Genomic DNA, 21,181 nt, shown 5'->3' on the forward strand with positions numbered 1-21,181 from the left:
TGGGAGCAAATAAAGAAGCAAGACATGCTGCGGAATCAACCACTAGTTCTTTCAGTAGCAGCAAAATAGCGATGCAATACAATCAGCAACATGCTAATCCATTCAAATCAAGACAGCTCCAGAACTCCAGAGTTTAAAAAGAAAAAGCTATTTAGCGACATAGAGAGAATTTATATTGAAGAAGACAATCTGGGTCTTGTATTCTACAAAGTGCAGTCAATTACAAAACATTATGAATATACACGGTCATCAAATTTCCGTGTGAATACTTAATTGAAAAATATGAATTTGCTCCCCATTGTTGCCGCCCTATGAAGTTGAAGAGCTCCTCTTTCGACACAATATTTTTTTAAAAAAATAACTCATCGCCTCAACGCTGAAAGAAGCATATTAGTCTGCAACTTCCAACACTGAAGGCGCTATAAAACAGGCTTATCTTCAACTGTTTTTTCCTTGACTCACAATATACTGCAAGGAATGTGTAAAACATTAGCACAATGTTAAGAGTGGAAGAAATAATGGAATCAACATCAGAAATCGGAATGGTCGCATTTAACAAATGAAATGCTTGAAGAGTGAAGGTATAGAAAGCTCATGTATGTTTGATATGGGTTCAAGTTTGCCATATAGAATCAGCGACAACTTTAAAGAGATGATGTAACTAATACAGAGAAATTTTAACAATAAAATAATATGTTCAAGAATACAAATGGACATTCGAACATCTCACAAATCTAAGATGACTTCTCTTCGCTGTGCATACCATATCACAAAACTAACCTAGGGCAGAGATATCATTAATTTAATCATATAGATAGACATAAAAAGGAGACTACAAGACAGTGCTCATTCAAACACGACTAAAGTAAAACTGAAAGAGATGGCCCATCTCTATCATTTGGTATGATTATAAGTAAAAGCATTAAAATTTAAAAAACATATACAGGGAAGAGAATAGACAGAAAATTATAGGGGCATCTGCATCCTGTGATGCTTGTGATTATTAATGTAACATCAGATAGTAAGGTAGATGTCACAAATAAGGTAAGTAGAATTTGTGGAAGGAACAAAATTCCTATGCACCACCAATTCAGATGAACTGGCAAGTTGTGAAGCTCGGCTGTGAAGTTCATCTCATTTATTCTAGTTTAATATTCCAATTTATTTTACAGCTCTAGTCCAAAAGTGGTATAAACATATATCAGCAGAGATCCACATGATTACTAGCACAATTAAAGTCTACCAATAAGACTAGCAACTGCATGCACCATTACACTTAGGAAAATACTTCAAGTTTTCAGCACTAGATAGCAAATTCTTCACTTAAATTTAAAGATCACCGTGACAAGACTTAAGTAGAAAAAGAAGCCTTGTGAAACTCACATTATCAATTCTATGCGCAATTTGAACAGAAATCACCATATTTTTTCATGAGAACCTAGGCCTTTTATCTGTAGGCTTAAGGATTTGGAAAGAGCACATTAAGCTTTCATCAACACTCATCATTGCACCAGCATTATCAAATTCACCACAATAATTGGGAGCAGAAAATATTGTGACAAGCTGTCTATCAGCGAAGAACTCATACCCATCCTCAACAACCTGGAAAAATAAGCATCAATGTAAGCTACTTGGCTCAAGAGCATGGGAAGAGAGGCAGAGAGAGAAAAGTTCATGCCCCTAACCTGATGTGCACGACAGACCAGGTCCATATCATTCTTCATCAAAAATTCTGCCACCGCATCCGGCCCAAAAGTGTATGAGACTCCCCGGTCATTCATTCCCCAGCCCTTGACATCTCGTCCAGGATCTGACCAAAGTAAATCACAAAGTAAACCAGAATCTGGAACATCAGTTGGACGGGTCAACATCTTAATTTGATCCAAATTTGTTAAATCAGGGGAAAGGCCACCATGCATGCACAATATCTTGTCATCGATTAGAGCAGCTACAGGAAGGCAGTTAAAACAATCAGTAAATACTTTCCATATTCTAACATTAAATCGGCGTTTGCATTCATCATAAAATCCATAAATCCGGTTGATAGAGGCACATTCATGATTTCCTCTTAAAAGAAAGAAGTTCTCGGGGTATTTGATTTTATATGCAAGCAAAAGGCAAATTGTTTCCAAACTCTGCTTGCCACGGTCTACATAGTCCCCAAGGAATAAATAATTAGCATTAGGAGGGAAGCCCCCATATTCAAAAAGTCTCAAAAGATCTGAATACTGCCCATGAATATCTCCTGGAAATTCAGAAAAAGAAAGCCAAAATTACAAAGGTTAAAGATACTCAACTTTAGCAGCAACAGACACAATATAAGTAGGAATGATACAAGAATTTCATAATTTATGCCAACAAAGAGACATCCAAAAGAGAAATTAAGTAAAAGGGTCATAATAGAACCAGCCAAAATCTAATTCAAAACTAGCAATAGGTAACATCTTAAGCAACAATCTAAGCATCATAATGCTCATAACCTTTATTGTTGTCTGTCATTTTCACATAAAAATGAGGTGAGATATCAATAACTGATTATAATTCTCAAGAATTCCTATTTGTTTCACCAAATACAACATTTGATGAATATTACACAGTTACTCTGACAATCTGTAGATGAATATTGCAATGTGAGTCTTACAAGCAGCAATACAGCAGTGGCGCCACTTCAATCATGTAGATGGAAGCAAACAAGAGACAAGACTAATTTCCCCTTAATGTCCTTATTCCCTCAATGCAGTTGTCCTCTTCCAGCTATGTTCTCCTAATCTCTCATATTTAAGACTCAAAATCAACAGGTTAACACAATCCATCACCAAAAAAGAGACAACTTGAAGTAAAGCAAAGTCAACAGCTAAAGAACACCTGATAGAATTTCGATGAATGGTTCAATGTCACACAGTCTGACACCATTATTGTAAATGATTACAAGTTGCCACTATTACTATTCACCTTCTTTTAGATAAAAACATGCAAGAACTTTGTCCAAAACAGTTTACACCAAAAACTCCAATATAAGGTTATTGACAAATATACGGCAATAGCTTCTACAATTAATGCAGTTCAGGCACAAACATCACAAAAAATATACAAAACCAAATTCAAACAAGCTCTACATTTCTACATTAGCCTCGATGCAGGCCTTTAGCACCCACATGCTTAAACCTGCACACTTATTCCCCCTTGTTCCTTTTAACCTTTTTGGGATGATTACAAGGCTGTACAAAAAGGTGTCAACCTCATTGAAACGTAAAATCAAAATGCACAAAACTCAAATAAGCCACAGGAACCAAAAATCATATCTTTGTAAGATCCCTCATTACACTCTTTAGCGTTTTTCCTTTACCTTAATTTTCAAAACCCAATTTTCTTCCCAAAAGCCACAAACTTCCCCACTAAATCAGAACCCAAAAACAAAAGCACCATCAACGACACTAAAAGAGAGACCTTTACAGTAACATTACAGGTCACAGGTTATAGGTTAAAAAAATAAAAAAATTATTACAATTCTTATCTCATTATCACTAATTTAACCTAAAAAAAGGGGTTAAAAATGATGACGTACCGCAGATCTTGATGGGTGCAGCGAGTTCGAGAAGATTAGGTTGTTGAAGGAAGATTTCCCTGGAGACCACACAGAGTTGGCGGATCTCGGCCTCGCTGAGTTGAACTTGTTTGCCTTGTCTACCGTTCTTGACATCCAATAAACGGTTTATGATATCGTCCAAAACAGCAGGGTCCATGCTTCCTTGTGCCATTTTTAATAATTTCTACAGCACAAATCTTAGAAACGACGACAGGAAAACGAAGAAACGCAAGCCAGAAGAATTTGCAGAGGCCTCTGTCTTCGCAGATTGAAGAAAATAATAATATTTAAAAATGATTTTGTTTTTTTTTATTGATGGAATAATTTAAAGAAGAAAATGGAGGTGAGCAGAGAACGGAAACACTGACTGCAGCGCCGATGTAGCGGAGGAGCCGAGCGGCTAACAATAATATCAATATCAATCGTTTGGCTTTCTTTGTTTCAGAAACTTTATTACGATATTGTCCAATATTTATAGCCATCTGTATTTAATTATTTAAGAATGATTTACATTTCTTAAGAAGTTTTTAACCAATTGAATACACAATTTTCGTTCAAAATCTAACCAAAAACATAATAATAATAAAAATAAATTTGTAAATATGTAATTTTCAAGTTTGAAAAAACCCAAGCCATTTAATTATTCCTACCCAACCCCACTACAATAATTGAATAAGGCTTTTTGACCCTTTAATATATTTAAAAATTTGCAATTTAATCGTTTTAATTCAAATAACGTCGTTTATCTTATTGGATTTAATCTATTCATGATGTGTTGATTCTATTTATGCTCAATATTTAGATTTACCTGTTTAAGACAGTTAAAAACGGTTGAAGATAATTAGATAATATTTAAATTTTTAAAACTATCGTTTAACTCATGTATATACGAACCAAAACAAAAATTCTTTTTCTTCCTAGTGTGACTATAAAACCAATTTACATAGAAAACTGTAGTGCATAGAACCAAATTATGTGGTGGCAATTAATTTATCAGGCTTCAAATTATCATCAAATTGATCAAAATACATTCCGAGTATATAAATTTAATCTTGTATTTAATTTATAGAATTTGGAATGAATATCTAACATATTCAAACTCATCGAAACTATCACTTATCTAAATCTAAACCCATTAAAATCATTTATAAGAAAGAATCAGATGAAATAAAGGATAAAAGAAGAGGGTATTGGTGAACAATTTGAATCATCAAAATAATCATTCATATATATATATATATATATATATATTGAAAGTAGAGAATTAAATATGTTGGTTTGTTTGATTTTGTCAAAAACTAGAAGAGTTGAAAATGTTGTCAGGCCCAAATAATTTCATAACCTCTTAATATTGTCAACAAATCTACTTTATAGATTTTGTAGGTCATCACACTTTGTACATTTCCAAACTTTCTACCTTGTTATAATCATCAAATCTTAATTTATTTGTATAAATAAATAAATATATATATTATTTATTTTAATTTAAATAAACAAATATTTTATGGATCAAATCAATATTTAATTTGTCACAAAAACCAAACCCTTATTTGGATCAAATGTTCGGGCAGGGGAGCATAGTCCGATGTGATTTTTTTAATTTCAAATTAAATTAAAAATTTTTAAACTAAATAAAATTATTTTATATTTTAAATTAAATCAAATCTAATTAAAAATTTATATTTTAATTTAATGTAGATTACAGTTTGAGTATATACAAATATAACAAGTAGCTTCTCCCCTAACAAAAGAACAAATAAATTTGAAATCAATCATTCATCTACATTCTTTTCCCCCTTTTTATCATCCATCAAATTGCAATTTTAAAGACATTCAATGTCACAATTACTCTCTAAAAAATTTATACAATACTTTGTATGAAAAATATTTCTTACGAATTCCATCACAAGGAATTTGTTTTACAATATTGTTGCCTTTTTAAGAAAAATAACACTCATATCAGTTTCACATTTGTACAAAACATTGAGCTTAGAGAAATTAATATAAATTGTTAGAGTATGGGCTCTAAAACCAATTATCTAATTCATGTAATTGTATTTGTTCATTATTGGTATCACGTTTATGTTAATAAAAAAAGACATTTCTTAATCACTATTGTACGATATGTAATTAGATGAATATCCTTAGGATAGTAGAGTCGTGACGAGAAGATTAATGTATGATATTGATCATGAGAGTCCTACAAGTACATATGACGGTCATTTTATAGACATGTTCACCGAACTAATATGCTTAGATAATTTCATATGGATGATAACCCCTCCGCTGACTATGGAACATACCCTCTAACAAACAGTGATATATATAATCTTTTAACATGAGACCATTCGACCATTTTGTACAAAAATCAATATGGTTTGACACCAGTTTAACGCAGTTCTTGAGACATGATTATTAGAATGGTGATAATTAATCATATTGAGAGATGTATGAAGTTATAATGAATTTATAAAGATTTATCACTCTCGAATATAAGAGTAGATAATTCAATTAAGTCTACTAATGGATACCAATGACCACTTAAATTTGTGGTCACATGGGATTTAGTTATTACACAATTCAATGTTATTTGAGTATCTTTACATAAGTCAATTAATGTAAATCAAGGATTATCTAAGGTAGATACCAAGGTTTTTAAAACCGGATTGGAATAAAAACCGTTTTAAGTGCTGGTTTCGGTCGAACCGGTTGGACCATTTGGACCGACCGACCGACCGGTTCGAGTTATATCTAATATCTAATAAAATAAAAAAATTATATTTAATCATATGTATTTTATATACTAAATTTTATGTAATGTATACTTTTCATAATTAACAAAATATATAAATTATTAAACATTAATTTAATAAGTAATAAAACTTATTTTTATCGTTAAAAATAAAACTTTTAACCGGATACAGCCTAAACCGGACACGCATATGTGCATATTTTTGTGTTGTGAATATTTTGATAATTTTTCACTCCTGTCAAGTTTGCAGTCTCCAAAACACCGAGCCAAAATATTGTTATTTCTTCCTTCATCCACAGTCACTTCAGGACTTCTTTTGTTGACTTGGAATTTCATTTTTGTGCAACTAGGCTGAGAAACAAATTAAGATGTAAAGCAAGCAAGGGTTTTCTGGTCTCCCTATCTGCATGGCCAAAACTCAGTATTCATTTTCGCACAATGCTTCTGAGAAGGGAGCCCCAAGTGGATTTGTCTTACCAATACGGGATGTAAGAGCTAGCATTGGGGCTGGTTCATTTATCCTCTAGTCGGGACAATGAGTACAATGCCAGGTCTCCCCACAAGGCCATGCTTTTATGATATTGATATTGACACTACAACTGGAAAGGTTGTTGGTCTCTCTTAAGGGTGCGTGAAAATTTCCTAGATTTTACTTTCCTAAAAAATGTTCATAAACCAGAATCTTTGAACCGGAAACAGCCTAAACCGGGTTGGACCGCGGTTCAGGTGCCAACCGGCGGTTCGACCGCGGTCCAACCCGATTTATAAGCTAAAACGGTTCTGTGTTCTACAGTACTCATCTACAGTACCGGTTCACAGTCCAGCCGGTTAGACCGGCCGGTCCGGTCCGGCTTTTCAATCCTTGGTAGATACTACTTTTATGTTTTAGTTTCAAAGAGATATCGGTTGATAAAAATATTATTTATATGTAATTGTATTATTGATAGGTTTTTTTTTATCATTAACACTTTTTCATTTTGGTTGTCATGATACCTTACTAAAAACTAATTTTGGTCTATTTCGCTTACTACCAACATGAAAAAGAGTTTATGGATCGCATACAAAATGGTAGATCACAAAATCTATAGGTTTTGGGTTATAAAGGTGAATCATCTCTAGAATCCAAGATGAAGGTTTTGAACTCTACAAGATTGTTGAACTTAAGTGTGATTTTGTTGACTTAAGGGACCAAAGTAAAATAACCTATAAATGGAAAGGTTGGAATAAAATGGTTGAGAGTAAACATTGATCCAAATTAGATAAAAAAGATTTATATATTAGATAAGTCTCAGGTCATATAAAGCTCTTATCCTTAGTTAACTTTATCCAATATTTTATTGTATATTTTAAGGGTTAATTACAAATTTGATACAAATTGATATGGTATCATATGAACAGTCATGCATGTCTTACAGACAACCATTAAGATGACATGTCAAACAAATGTACTAATTGCATCATGCTCGTAACGGGCGTTACACCCCTTAGAATGCTCATTCATGAGTTTGTATATAAAAATACTATATTACAAATTATTCAAATTTTTGTTATTCTCATACGATCTCAAACACATTTTTTTTTCTAAGGGGTTCTAGTAGACTTATACTGTCTTCCATCCATAACACTCAACATTAGAGTTCTTACCCTCTGATGGAAATGTTACTTAGTCTAAATATGTATTATATGCATATTTAAAACAGTATCAAATATTAAAAATTATTGAAATGCCCTTTATAAGACAAACATGGAATAAACATCATGTTATCAACAAAACATACTAAATATCAATCCGTAATATCCAAAGCAAACACCAACATCCATACATGTGTGTACAAGAAATAATTGTCAAAATATATCAAAAACATAAATAATGAAATAAACAAGAGTCCCTCTCATGTTGCATCACGACTAACTAGCTAACTCGACATCACCACCTTAAAGCTCACCTATAAAATGAATAAAATTAGGTGAGTAACAAAACACTCAATAAGTGTGAAAATCAATCATACATAACATGAATCTCTACTATCCATTTTTTTAATATTTATCTCGCATTCCTAATTTATTGATTATCTTATTATCTTGTGTTCATCTCTACCCTTCCTCAGATAACGTGAAATGCATTACATGTACACAGTGATACTATAACTGTAATACCCTCAAGTATGTTCCAAGGGCAATTATATCTTTTGACCATATTTTGAGCTATTACTTATAGGAAGGGATGTTACAATAACCAAGTTCAACACATAGAGTAGGTCTATAGTTGAAAGGATAACATCCGCTCAACAACTTTACACATTAATACTATAATTAACTTTGACTGAAAAGTTAACTCATTTTTTTTTTATGGTTGCCTTTAATCTCATTTCTTTTTTTATTTGTCTTATTCTCATTCTCTGGAGATTTACGCCTTTGTACCAATGAGCTTCGGAGCTAATATGAAGCTCTTTATCCTTATATGTCTTTTCACAAATTTTGTGGAACCTAATTAAGACTGTACATTCATTGACTTGTAAGTCCTCCCAAATTTTTTTATATGGGTGAATGTCTTTTATAATTAGTGCCAAGATAAACTCCTTCTAAGCAATTCCTACCTTAGAAAATTTGACATTGAAGTACTCAAGATAAGCTAAGCTTTTAGGGTCTCATCATTCTCTTGGCATATGTTTCTAAGGTGATTGATTGGTAAGATAAAATGTTGAGTTTCTTGGAATTGATGTAAGAATCATATAGTGAGATGTTTTCATGAGGCAATGGATCTAGTAGGTAGTTTTGTGAATCACTTTTAGGCTCCTTCTATGAGCATGACTACTAGATAATAACATATAGTGAGCTTGGATACTTAATGGAGGTCTATTAATCATTGAAGGCATCTAGGAAATCTTGGGGGTCAAAAGTTCCTTTTAAGAGAATATTTGATAGAAACTTTAATCTAATATGAAGGGTTGTATGAGACACCTTATAGGATAATAAGGATTTTTTGACTTTTACCTCTAGCTCATCTTATTGAGCGTCAAATCCTTCAAAGCTTGTTTGAGCCGGTATATTGGGTTGTCCACTATATTGGTATGACCACTTTTTTGTTGTAAGCTTAATGGGTGTTTAAGTGGTTATGTTTGTCATCTCTTTAGGCTTGTGTTGTTTGGATGGATCAACTTGTCAAATATGCTTTTTAACCCATCTTGTGGTGGTGTCAATTGGCTTAATCCATTAGAATATGAGTTTCCTTTTACAAGTTAAGGGCTCGATGTCCCCATGGTGAGATTTGTAATTGTTTTGTCTTCGGGTGACACCATTAAGGTGTGAATCATACTTAACATATTATTGATTAGCTCCATCGTGTATGCATATACCTCGCTTGTTGATATCACCTCTGTGTGAATTATTTTAAATATGTTAGGGGTTATTGTTGTTTAGGGGTTATCATTGCCTAGTAATGTGTCATGCTCTACACACTGATAGTTTGTAACATCCCTCCCTAGAAGTAATACCTACCGAAGGAGAAATGTTATGAATTAATATCCGAAGCGTCTATTTTTTTTTTAATACTTTAAAATGAACGCATCACTAAAAGTGTTTAGAAATTATTCTAAAAAAACTAAAAATCTGGAAGTGAACAAAAGATGTATATATCTTATATGAAAACTCATCTGAAACATCTAAAATCATGAAGTAATCATATACATGCCCCTAGATACAACTATACAACTATCTAAATAGGGCCAAAATCAACAGTATCATATACATATAATAGAAACCATAGGTAACCAGCCCCAGCCTAGGTCTATCTTCACTGACCTAACCCTACCTCGCAGCTACTTCGATCACCCGTACATGTAATCATGAAAAAAAGAAAATGAGAGATAAGAACACTTAGTAAGAGGAAAGAATTAAGTAAACTATATTCTTTCTTGTTCTAACTCACTCTCGGACTCAACCTCACATTATAACCTCTATAAGAAATCGAGGGGATAATCTAGTTCATTCTTTACTATTTGGGTCATACTTTGTCTCATCTGGTGTCTATTTAATACTTTCTAGAAGCTAACTATAGGGATTTGACACTTTTCTAAGCTCGAGCTTTCTTTTTTTCTCTCACTACATCATTTTTGAATCTGAATTGTGTTCTACTATGAGTATGCTCTACTGCGAGTAGACCCTACTGTAGGTCTATGTCTTACTACGGACATGCCCTACTGCGGGCGGTGTAGTGTAAAGTGCTCCCTCATAGTTCATAGCATGCATGTGTGCATTATATCTTACTAATCTTGTTTCTATCTAAAACTATCTATAATTCACCATACCATACTCTTGGGACGACCCTTGAATCTTGAGCCCCAAATTTTTTTTCTTACTTTTTTTTCTTTTTCTTTTTCTTCTTTTCTTTTTCTCTCCTTTCTTTCTTTCCTCCTTTCCTTTTTCTCCTCCTTTTCTTTCTTTCTTTATTTCCAAAAACTACGAAATACTATTCATGAGACTGTTTATTTGGTAGGGCAGTCTTTTTGTTCATACAGTTTAACAGTCCAAACGGTCTTTAATTCATACAAGTTATATATCATTGAAAAGAGGATTCAAAGAGCTTTCCAACAAACTATAATAGCCTTCATGATTCATCTGATAAAATAATCAAAACGTGGGATGAATTCAGTGGTAAAAACCTATATTTCCTATTTGTTTGGGTAAAACAGTCTTTTTGGTTTATACAATATTTAACAGTCCAAATGGTCTCTAATTCATACAAGTTATATATCATTGAAAATATGATTCAAATACTTTCCAACAAGCTATAATAAAACTCATGATTCATCAAATAAGACAGCCAAAACGTGAGATGAAGTCAGTGGCAAAAACCTGTATTCACTGTTTATTTGGTAAGACAGTTTTTTTGTTTATACTATTTAACAGTACAACCAGTCTCTAATTCATACAAGCTATATATCAGTGAAAAGAGGATTCAAAGAGTTTTCCAACAAGCTATAATAGCACTTATGATTCATCAGATAAGACAGTCAAAACGTGGGACGAAATCAATGGTAAAACTGTAAATATTATCCAACTCTCTGTCATGAACAAAATCACATACATAGATACCCCAAATGGTAAAACAACATTTATCAACTTCAAAATCATCATTTATAACATAGATCCAAGGAATCAAAAGCCTAAAACATGTAATATATCAAAGATAATACCACTTACCTAGTTTCAAGTCAATCTTTGCAAGTTGGCTCCTTTCTCCTTGTCTTGTTTCCTTTATCACCAAAACCACCTTAAATCAACACCAAAACACACTAACATATTCATATAACATGCATCAAATATATATAATCATAGGTAAAGGGAAAGGAAGGAGTTCTTTTGGTTACCAAGACTTCCAAAGTGCTTCATTTTTTTCTCTTCTTATTTTATCTTCCAAAATCCTTTCAATTCCTTCATTTTTCTTCACAAAACAAAAGAAAACAACATGAAGAAGGCTGGTTGCTGGAATGGAAGGGTGAAGATGATGGAAAAGGCTTGAAGTTTCCTTTTTTTTGTCTTTTCTTTATTTATATGCATATTTATCTCTTTATCTTTACCTCTTTTTTTTTTTTTGTATTTCTTTATATATATATATTTAAAATTAGAAATATCTCAAAACAGGGTCAAAAGACATAATTGTCCTTAGAACATACCTGAAGGTATTACATAGTTACCCTTGTCATGATGTGAGTTATGGGTTGCACATCATGGGTCAACACCAGCGTCCCATGAGTTCAAGTATACATGCGAAACATTAGTGTTATGACAAGACATGATAGGTTTATTGTGTAAGTTTTCTTCAACACATTAAACATAAGACATACCCCTCACCTTAGAGGCTATATGTCACTATCTATTAGGAATACTTGGAATATATAGACGTGAGTATATAAATGTGAAGCATGAGATCTCACATCGATTGTTGGTGGGGAACTAGTGCCCTTATAGGTGTTATTGAGGCAATACCGTCAAGTCACTAAATAAACGCTTAGATTGTGCATCTTAAACTAGCTAATTGTGTCACCACCTCCAAGGGCATAAGTGGTTGCGCCCTAGCCAATGGGTTAGGTTGTTCTTAAATAACAAGGTTGAATTATTGAAGCGGGAAATTGTGATTAGGACTACCTTTGCCAATGATATTGGTGACAGTCATAGATGTAGTAGTTCTTCTTCTGCTAGATTTCATTAGCAAAAGTTCTGTTGTGATGAGAAAAAAATATTATCGCTAGAATAAAGGAGATCTTGCGAGGAGCCCTCCTAGTAGCGCCAACTTATTGGTGTTGAGATTTTCACCACAAAGAAATACGTTTAATCATCATGTAATTCAATTCAAGAATATAAGGAGACATAAAAGAAAATTGGGCAATTATTTTTTAATGTGGTATGAGCCTGTGTTCATGGTAATATTGTTATTTGAGTAATGTGAATTGGAAGTTGTATTACAAAGTTATAATGCTTAATGAATGTCTGAAATATCTCTCTTTTAACCTTTTTACAGATAAGAATTCATACTAGTGGATGTTAGAGTTACATGTATAAATATGAAAGTTTGTGACTTGATGGACGTTGTCATGATCCTGATGTAAAAGAAAAGTAATTATACTTTAATTATGAGTATTGGAACTGAGGAAAGTGATTCCAAGATAATATGAAACTAATATTTAATGCTAAGTAGATTGCAAGAGACATGATGATAGACCCATGTTGCATATATGTGGCTTCTAAAATAGATCATATCTTATCTAAGGGTTCTTCTTCAGCTGTGGGCTAAGGTTGGTTGCCTTTATGGATATCATATCCACGAGTTTGACTGAAAAGAAGTTTTTACCGCATAACAAGCGTACCCGGGACCTTATCAGCACGTCTGTTTTCTCTGCTTTTATCGGTTCCGCCTCCACCGCCCATGGTTAGAATTGTATTTGACATGCTGATGGAGAGGACAAGTCGTGAAATCAATGTTGACAAGGTAGGGGCCAGAACAGCTTATTTGCATGTGCTTTAACGCGCTTAAAATACATGGGATTGCACGATAGATGTCTCAAAAGAAGTTAGGTAATCCTATTTTCTACACCAAATACTAATAGAAAGACCATAGGCCAACACAAAACTTACAATGCCTGGTATACTCCAACTCAAATTAAGTTCCCCTGCATCAATCAATTTTCCAATTTTAAAGCCGCAATAAATATAGGGTATAAGAAAAGGCTCAATTACCTATTTAAATTTCACAAGCTTCCTCATCACAACTCAATCAAGTAACAATGTTATTCTACATGTCTCTCTCTCAGCCAAAGATTAAGAAAAATAGAGAAACTGAAATTTAATTTATATAAAAAAAAAAAAGATGAAAATGAAAATCGTCTGCTGGGTAATAAATCTGTTTTCTTCCTCAAGTATCCACATCATCTTAAGCAGAACAGCAACCTTTTTTCCCAGTCCCTGAATCAGCAACATTAATAGTGGTTCCTTGACCGGGAATAGCAGTAGAAGCAGCTGCCTGCTGGGCTGCCAATGCTTTTTTGCTTACAATATGGTAAATCTCTGTCAAAATTGTCTGAAACGCCTTCTCAACATTGGTCGCTTCCAGTGCAGATGTCTCAAGGAATGAGAGACCTTCCTTCTCAGCCAAGGAATGACCATCCTCCTCTCGAACAGCTCTAAGATGATTTAAGTCAGACTTATTCCCAGCCATCATTATCACAATGTTAGAATCAGCATGATCTCTTAATTCACGGAGCCACCTCTGGACATTGTCAAAAGTTTGCCTCTTGGTTATGTCATACACAAGGAGGGCACCAACAGCTCCTCTGTAGTAAGCACTGGTGATCGCTCGATACCGCTCCTGACCTGCTGTGTCCCAAATCTGTGCCTTAACTGTCTTCCCTTCTATCTGCATCAAAAATTATAGGTTATGAAAGAAGTTTAACCACGTAAAAAAAGGAAAACAGCTTTGGTGCAATTTTGAGAACCACACATCTTATGCCCCACAACCATAAATCTTATGCCGCACAAGAACTGTCTAATTCAATGGAGGACTCAGAAACAAAACAAACTTTAAACTGCAACTCATGGTGTTTCAATGAGCTACATCTTAACAAAAAATCCATAGACAGGTATATTATTCACAGTCATACACAAGTTACCCGTTTGCTTGAATTATAAAAAAGTCATTTGACTATTCAACATTATAATACACTTCAAAAAGGGCCTCATCTACATCTCACACTGTCTCATTTATCATAACATTAAGGGTGCTTTTAGTTAAGGCAATATTTTATTATAAAAAATTACAGATTATCACAAAATAGATTAAATATTATTATGTTTAATAAAAATTGGTTGGTTAAATGATTAGTGTTTAGTTGGATATAATAAAATATTATTAAAATGTTATTTTATTTAAATATCATTGAGTATTATTCTAAAATATTTTTCATGTTATTTGTTATATTAATAGAAAATTAAAGTATTTTGTCCTAAAAAAAATTAGTAAATAAAGATAGAAATATAACAAAATCAAGATTAACTTAGTAATATTTAAATACAAAAGGTGCAATTAGTATTCAGATTACCTCCTGTCACATTGCCATAATCTTTTTATCCCTTGAACCAAACCCCCTTAACTGCTCAATCAACATGCCATAAACCATGTGTCCCTTTCACTAAGTTGTCCATTTGCACTCTTAATTAAGTTTCAGGTATAATAGTTCACAGCAAAAAAAAGGTCCAATACAAAAGTTTTCCATTCACAGAATCTTGAAGGATAATCGGTTGGTGGAATTTCATTATAGGCACAAAAATTGCAATTATGACCAACATTTCCTCACTAATTCCAAAAACAATAAACCATTGAAGATGAAATTTGACGATAAGCATAAACAAGCAGATACAATTTCAGCCAAAAAATAATATCTAATAACCTCTCATATGAAATTGTCAAATTAACTAACAACAATTCTAATTTTTTTTTCACCACTCAAACTACCGGTAACAATACCAGAGAACTTTTTCAGTAACACAGAAACATAAGCAAGCAAATGAACGAACTCAATCAAAGTCTAATTTCCAAAAAATATAAAGCGACACGTCTTATGTAGAGAATCACCTGAAGAGTTCTGGTAGCAAACTCAACGCCGATAGTAGATTTAGATTCCAAGCAAAATTCATTCCTTGTAAACCTTGAAAGAATATTTGATTTCCCCACACCAGAGTCTCCGATCAACACGATCTTGAACAAATAATCGTACTCGTGATCAACTCTATTTGCCATCACAGCCTCTCCCTCTCCGATCTCTCTTTAAACACGCGTACACGAACAAAGAAACAAACACACCTAAAAATCAATCAAATTTCACTTGATTTTTAAGAAATTAAAGCGACAGCTTGGTGAGTTTAGAGTTTTCTTACTTTTAGTCACAGACGGATAGATCGAGAAGAGAGAAATGCTACTTTCGTAGAAGAGAGAATTGAAGGGGTTGTGTCCACTGAGAGAGAGAGGGGTTAATTGGAAACAAAGAGAGGTATGAAATTGACAGAGCATGTTTTATAGGTACATTTTTTTGGGATGGAACGGCGTCGTTTCCTTGAGAGGAATTGAGAATATGATGAGGTGGCAACTGACAATTGCAGGCTGGCAGGTGTGTGCAGTGGATGTTTAGTGATTGCCACGCCCTTGTCATTTGGGATTCAAGTGTTTTAATTTTATTTTGGGGGTCAGTTATCATAAGGTCAGGTCTATCTTTCTTCCAATGTAACAACCAATTATATTGTGCCACATCATAGTCCCAAGAAAGTGACATAGATTTCAGTTAGAAGTGGAAAATTTGTTGAGTGCATAAAAATTCAACGACGCTATGATTTTAATGAAAGTTTAGTTGGAAAATTAAATAAAAAAATATGTAATAATTAAATTCAATAATTGAATCATTAGACAAATATAATGGCATGAAAGATGAATAATTGACCATTTTGCTTTTGATTTAAGCTATGGTGGAGTATTATGAAAGTCACCACATTCTTATTGAAATAAATTAAAATATTAATGTAATAAAAAAATGCATAAAGAAAATTAAAAAAATAATTGTCTAATTATTAAAAAAAATCTATAATTTGTCAAAATGGAAATTTAATTATTTTATGATATTTATATTTAATAATATTATCAATGACGCCCCCCAATCATTTTCTTCTGACCAGGTTGCCAACCGAGCACTTGTCTGATTTGTCTTTTTAAATTGATTTGGTTGGTAGGCATAGGGCTATCAATGACTCGGAATGTAATTAACCTAATACCCAAACAGGCTCTACATTCTTTGTCTTCAGAATTCGTGTGAAACCACGCGTCGCTAATAGCGTAAGCATAACCGCTGCTGATAGAATTCTACGCACTCCCCACGCCGAGTCCGATCGGTTCACATCGTCAAATCGAAACTCCACAGAAGAAGAAGATGAGGAAGGAAGACACAGTGAAGCTGATCAGCGCGGAAGGCTTCGAGTTCGTGATCGACAAGGAAGCTGCCATGGTTTCCCAGACCATCCGCAACATGCTCACCTCTCCAGGTTTCTCTTTCTTAGCTGAAAGCAAAAATTATTTGTTTTTTGCAATTACATAACTATTTTCATGTAATTTATTGAATACAATTTGTGTGGTTGATGACGAGTGTATGTTTTGGGCGAATGTTATGGTACCGTGATTGGAACCCTAACATTACTTGAATCAATGGTATGGGCGCATTGTCAGTTCTTCTAATGTTGTAACAGCAAATCGGAAACGGAATTTGAATTGTAACGTGTAAATGCTACCATTTTCTTGTTTTTAATTGGCCGATAATATTCCTGGATCAGTGCATATAGTGTAATTACGGTAAAATTATTATTGTATTCATGTGTTGCAGGGAGTTTTGCTGAAACACAGGATGGAAAAGTGACATTCCCTGAGATAAGTACAACCATTTTGGAGAAGATCTGCCAATATTTTTATTGGCATCTTCAGTATGCCAGGTTCTGTTTTTTCTTTCATAATGTGTATTCTTTTGTGAAGATACTATTTTCAGTCTATTTATGTGTCTACTTGTCTTTTGATACTGTGAATTTGGATGAAAAAACCTAGTTTTGTTGACTATATGTATCGGCTATTAAGATATACTTCACAAATTTGTTAGTGTTCAATGGAATGGGAGCTTTACAGGAATTTAAAACCTGTTTTTCTCAACTTGCATTATGGAAGAATGTCATCCATTAGATTTGGGAAATGACTATTTTTTTATGTGGTCCTAAGCTTTGGAGTGAGGTGGGCAGTGCCTTATTCATCATTCATCATCGTTGAGTTCATGTAACATAATTTTAAAGACAAACACATGCTATTAATCATATCTATGTCAGTTTTAAACAAATATGAATATACTTATTTTTTTGTTGCTCCTTTCACTAGCACTGATTGCCTTTTGGAGCTAACCAAAGATTGGAAGCCCCCGTTGAATATTTGTTCATCATACTGCACTATGTTGACATGGAATGTTGCTCTATGGTCAGGGGTAAGGAAACTGATTTTCACATTGAGCCTGAAATAACTCTAGAGCTGATGATGGCTGCTAACTATCTCCATACTTGAGCAAATTGCTGTACTTGCTTCTTGAGTGACAAGTACCTTAACATTGTAAGCTCTCTGTTATTGCCATTTTCTGGTTACAAGTTTTCATTATGGCTTATACTCTTCTATTTGTTTGTCAGCTTGAATTTGTTGCAATCTGACCTTATCCTCTTTCTCTTTGTCTAGCTACCATACTGCTTAAGGATGTTATTGTTGCCTGAGAAGGCTTAAGTAAAGATGCTAGGATTCTGATTTAAAGCCCTGCACTGGAGTTCATAGCCACTACAAAGAAGTGTATTCAGAAGAATATAAAAATATTAGTTGTTCTTACATAAAAAAGTGTGATACATATGTAGCAGAAGCCAGAAAGTGAATGTAGTAATTGAATGATTTAACTTTGCTGTTGTATGCTATAGAACTCAAGTCTTATGAACAGAAACATTGTTTCGTCATGGTCTCTGCCAAAGAAGTATATTTCGTGACGCACTTAACCTTGTATACTTTCATATCTTTATTAGCCACCTATCATCACCAAAGATTGAATATTCTGAAGGCAGAGCTTATGGAATCTAGATTAGTTTGGTACCATTGAATCAGATGGTACTCTTTTCAAGCTTTAGTAATGCTGAGAATGGGGCTTCAAAACTCAAGCAAATAGCAACTGTATATTTCCTCTGGTTACTCAAATTTTACGCATAAAGCCTTCATTTTTAGATTGATCGCATTCATGCAAGCTAGAATGCTAGAAATATGATTGAAAAACTATTAAATACTAGATCTATTAATGTTGAAAACTTTAACTTTGATATGAAGAAACACTACAAGAATGATAGAACTGGTTGACAAGTTTGAAAAGCTGGTTGAATGAATAGTAGAAAGAACCATCTTTTTTTGATGCTAAACTCAATCTCTTATTTCAAATTCTTCATCCCGTGTCTAATCTCTTCCCTTTCTTTTTCCACCATTAGCCTTCTTGCAGTTTTCTCTATCTCTTCACCTTCTTTTTCCTCCATTACCCAACCCCACGCCTATTCTCCATACAGCTTATTAATATGATATTTCACCTTGTTATAACTGGTCTAAAGGGGTATTCTCAGCCACATTTCCCGTGTAAGGTGAATGCATTAACTGATTCCAAAGATGCATGGTATTTTATTTTTTATATAATATTAATATTATTTTGATTTTAATTTTGATTAAGTTTATATGATTAATTCTTTCACTTTTCTTAGCTACTTAAGGTGGTTAATGTTGAATAAGCATAGACAAGAATAATACATGGTTGGGTCACTTAAAACGACAGCGTCTTCCTTTCTCTTTATGTACTGAACTCTAAAGCATTACGCTTTCTCGCATGAACCTCTGAAGCCCTTCAATGGCGATTCGTGCGCTTTCAAGATCAAAAATCCCAATTTTTGCTTCAATCTTTCTTCAAAGCCTCACTAAAGAACCGCTCAAAGAGGCTTCAATTTTAGCTTTAAAATCTAAAACTCAGCTTGAGGAGTTAAATTTACAGAAACCCATATCAGGGTTTAGGCTGTACCATGATGGGAGGCCAAGAGGACCACTTTGGAGAGGAAAGAAATTGATTGGAAAAGAAGCACTTTTCGTCATTCTGGGATTGAAGAGGTTTAAGGATGATGAAGAGAAGCTTCAAAAGTTCATTAAAACTCATGTTTTAAGGCTCCTGAAAATGGACATGGTAGCTGTTCTTACCGAACTTGAGCGCCAACACGAGACTGTTTTAGCGGTTAAGGTAATGGGGTTCTTGCCTTAACGCACAAAAAAAGTTCTTTTATGAATTTAATCTTAATTTGTATTCATCTAATAAGTTAAACCTTTCAAGATTGTAATGTAATCAGTTTGCTTATTTGTATTGCAATGCCTTGTAACATAAGCTTGTCTTTTCAAAACTTGGTGCGGTGAAACTGTTTGATAAAATGCTTCAAAAAAATATTGTTGTTTCTATTTTACTTTGAGATGTGGACTCTTAGCTTGACAATGTTGAAAGTTTGATTATTTTTTTATGTTTGTGGTTGTCATAACCATGGTAATATGAATATTCAGACGTTCGAGGTGATAAGAAAGCAAGACTGGTATAGGCCTGATGTGTATCTCTACAAGGACATGATAATTGCATTAGCCAGGTGCAGAAAAATGGAGGAAGCAATGAAACTGTGGGAAAGTATGAGAAAGGAGGATTTATTTCCTGATTCTCAAACATACACAGAAGTGATTAGGGGATTCTTGAGTGATGGTTCTCCTGCTGATGCAATGAACATATATGAAGACATGATAAAGTCTCCGGACCCGCCAGAGGAGCTGCCGTTCAGGATTTTGTTAAAAGGCCTTCTGCCACATCCTCTCTTGAGGAACAAAGTCAAGAAAGACTTCGAGGAGCTTTTTCCTGAAAAACATGCTTATGATCCTCCAGAAGAGATTTTTGGCAAATTATGAGCTTTAGATCTATTTTGCCTAGCTGAAATTAAGTTTGAGTAGGGGATTTCATTTTTTATTGATAAAATGTACCGTATTTTAGGCTGTTTTTTAACTGGGATGAGAAGACATGAAGGTGCAAATTCATTTGGTTTGGTTTCATTTTCATGTTGGATAAATGGGACTAAATTTTATTTGTGTCATCTATGGAGTTCTCCATTTTAACTTTTTTCTAGATCCCCACGGCAGAAGTCGTGAATCTTGTTTGTTAGGAAGTCGGGCCATTTACTCCATTGGTAGCAACCCTAAGAATCAGAGTAGCATAGATAGTGAACATTTCATTCGATATTTATTTGTATATTAATGTACCCCTGCTTTCATCAAGTGGGCGTGCCTCAGTGGTTATCGGGCATGACTAGAAATCATGTGGGCTCTGCCCGCGTAGGTTCGAATCCTGCCGCTCACGCTTGGGAGGTTAAGACTTTTTTCATTTTCTCTTTAAATGGATTGTGCTTATTAATTTATCTTTGATTTTATCAAAAAAACTACAAGCCCCTCCTTATATGGACGATGCTGATTTGGTCCTATACACAGGCCTATCAAGTTAAGTTTTCAGTTAAAAAAATATTCAATTTTAATTTAATTTAAATTAAAATCGTATTAATAAATGCTTAATTATAATTTAATTTAAACTGACATAATCTAAATTGATTATACTTTTTTAATTAATTTTAATGTTTTAATTTCTTTCATAAAATTATGCTAACCTATTATTAACAAAACATAAACTATTGAT

General features: G+C 33.6%; 4 protein-coding genes and 1 non-coding gene across 6 annotated transcripts; 3 read left to right on the forward strand and 2 right to left on the reverse strand.

Annotated features, from left to right (window-relative positions):
* Nucleotides 1–150: 150 nt before the first annotated feature.
* On the reverse strand, nt 151–4,023 carry LOC123226005 (serine/threonine-protein phosphatase PP1 isozyme 2). The gene is made up of 4 exons (XM_044650422.1): nt 3,566–4,023; nt 1,686–2,245; nt 1,384–1,602; nt 151–468 (listed from the first exon to the last, which is right to left on the reverse strand). The coding sequence occupies exons 1-3, from the start codon at nt 3,756–3,758 to the stop codon at nt 1,429–1,431; spliced, it is 927 nt and encodes a 308-aa protein (XP_044506357.1). The 5' UTR covers nt 3,759–4,023; the 3' UTR covers nt 151–468; nt 1,384–1,428.
* A 9,525-nt stretch (nt 4,024–13,548) lies between these two features.
* Nucleotides 13,549–15,913, reverse strand: LOC123224953 (ras-related protein Rab11C-like). Of its 2 annotated transcripts, none has more exons than XM_044648746.1 (3): nt 15,768–15,913; nt 15,466–15,655; nt 13,549–14,250 (listed from the first exon to the last, which is right to left on the reverse strand). In XM_044648746.1, exons 2-3 carry the CDS (start codon nt 15,628–15,630, stop codon nt 13,768–13,770), a joined length of 648 nt encoding a protein of 215 aa, XP_044504681.1. In that variant the 5' UTR covers nt 15,631–15,655; nt 15,768–15,913; the 3' UTR covers nt 13,549–13,767. The 2 variants fall into 2 exon arrangements, with proteins under 2 accessions (XP_044504681.1, XP_044504682.1); XM_044648747.1 differs by having other exon boundaries at nt 15,466–15,693; nt 15,768–15,889.
* A 721-nt stretch (nt 15,914–16,634) lies between these two features.
* On the forward strand, nt 16,635–18,401 carry LOC123224956 (elongin-C-like). Its single transcript, XM_044648751.1, has 4 exons — nt 16,635–16,919; nt 17,255–17,360; nt 17,892–18,015; nt 18,136–18,401. The coding sequence occupies exons 1-3, from the start codon at nt 16,808–16,810 to the stop codon at nt 17,968–17,970; spliced, it is 297 nt and encodes a 98-aa protein (XP_044504686.1). The 5' UTR covers nt 16,635–16,807; the 3' UTR covers nt 17,971–18,015; nt 18,136–18,401.
* An 873-nt stretch (nt 18,402–19,274) lies between these two features.
* LOC123224952 (protein THYLAKOID ASSEMBLY 8-like, chloroplastic) lies at nt 19,275–20,588 on the forward strand. Its single transcript, XM_044648745.1, has 2 exons — nt 19,275–19,705; nt 20,017–20,588. Exons 1-2 carry the CDS (start codon nt 19,325–19,327, stop codon nt 20,404–20,406), a joined length of 771 nt encoding a protein of 256 aa, XP_044504680.1. The 5' UTR covers nt 19,275–19,324; the 3' UTR covers nt 20,407–20,588.
* Nucleotides 20,589–20,769: 181 nt separating this feature from the next.
* TRNAS-AGA lies at nt 20,770–20,851 on the forward strand. Its single transcript has one exon. It is a non-coding gene; the product is annotated as a tRNA-Ser (tRNA).
* The last annotated feature ends 330 nt before the right edge of the window (nt 20,852–21,181 follow it).

This window comes from Mangifera indica, chromosome 9 (assembly GCF_011075055.1).
Source record: "Mangifera indica cultivar Alphonso chromosome 9, CATAS_Mindica_2.1, whole genome shotgun sequence".
Taxonomy (NCBI): Eukaryota; Viridiplantae; Streptophyta; class Magnoliopsida; order Sapindales; family Anacardiaceae; genus Mangifera; species Mangifera indica.

Bases quoted from the DNA above. Each gene is read 5' to 3' on its own strand.
- LOC123226005 (XM_044650422.1), bottom strand. From the start codon at position 3,758: ATGGCACAAGGAAGCATGGACCCTGCTGTTTTGGACGATATCATAAAC. The intron at 2,246-3,565 runs GTACGTCATCAT...CTGAATTTCCAG, and splicing joins TGCACCCATCAAGATCTGCG to GAGATATTCATGGGCAGTAT. The intron at 1,603-1,685 runs GTTAGGGGCATG...TTATTTTTCCAG, and splicing joins TGGTCTGTCGTGCACATCAG to GTTGTTGAGGATGGGTATGA.
- LOC123224953 (XM_044648746.1), bottom strand. From the start codon at position 15,630: ATGGCAAATAGAGTTGATCACGAGTACGATTATTTGTTCAAGATCGTG. The intron at 14,251-15,465 runs GTGATTCTCTAC...TTTTTGATGCAG, and splicing joins TTGCTACCAGAACTCTTCAG to ATAGAAGGGAAGACAGTTAA.
- LOC123224956 (XM_044648751.1), top strand. From the start codon at position 16,808: ATGAGGAAGGAAGACACAGTGAAGCTGATCAGCGCGGAAGGCTTCGAG. The intron at 16,920-17,254 runs GTTTCTCTTTCT...CATGTGTTGCAG, and splicing joins CAACATGCTCACCTCTCCAG to GGAGTTTTGCTGAAACACAG. The intron at 17,361-17,891 runs GTTCTGTTTTTT...CTCTATGGTCAG, and splicing joins TGGCATCTTCAGTATGCCAG to GGGTAAGGAAACTGATTTTC.
- LOC123224952 (XM_044648745.1), top strand. From the start codon at position 19,325: ATGGCGATTCGTGCGCTTTCAAGATCAAAAATCCCAATTTTTGCTTCA. The intron at 19,706-20,016 runs GTAATGGGGTTC...ATGAATATTCAG, and splicing joins AGACTGTTTTAGCGGTTAAG to ACGTTCGAGGTGATAAGAAA.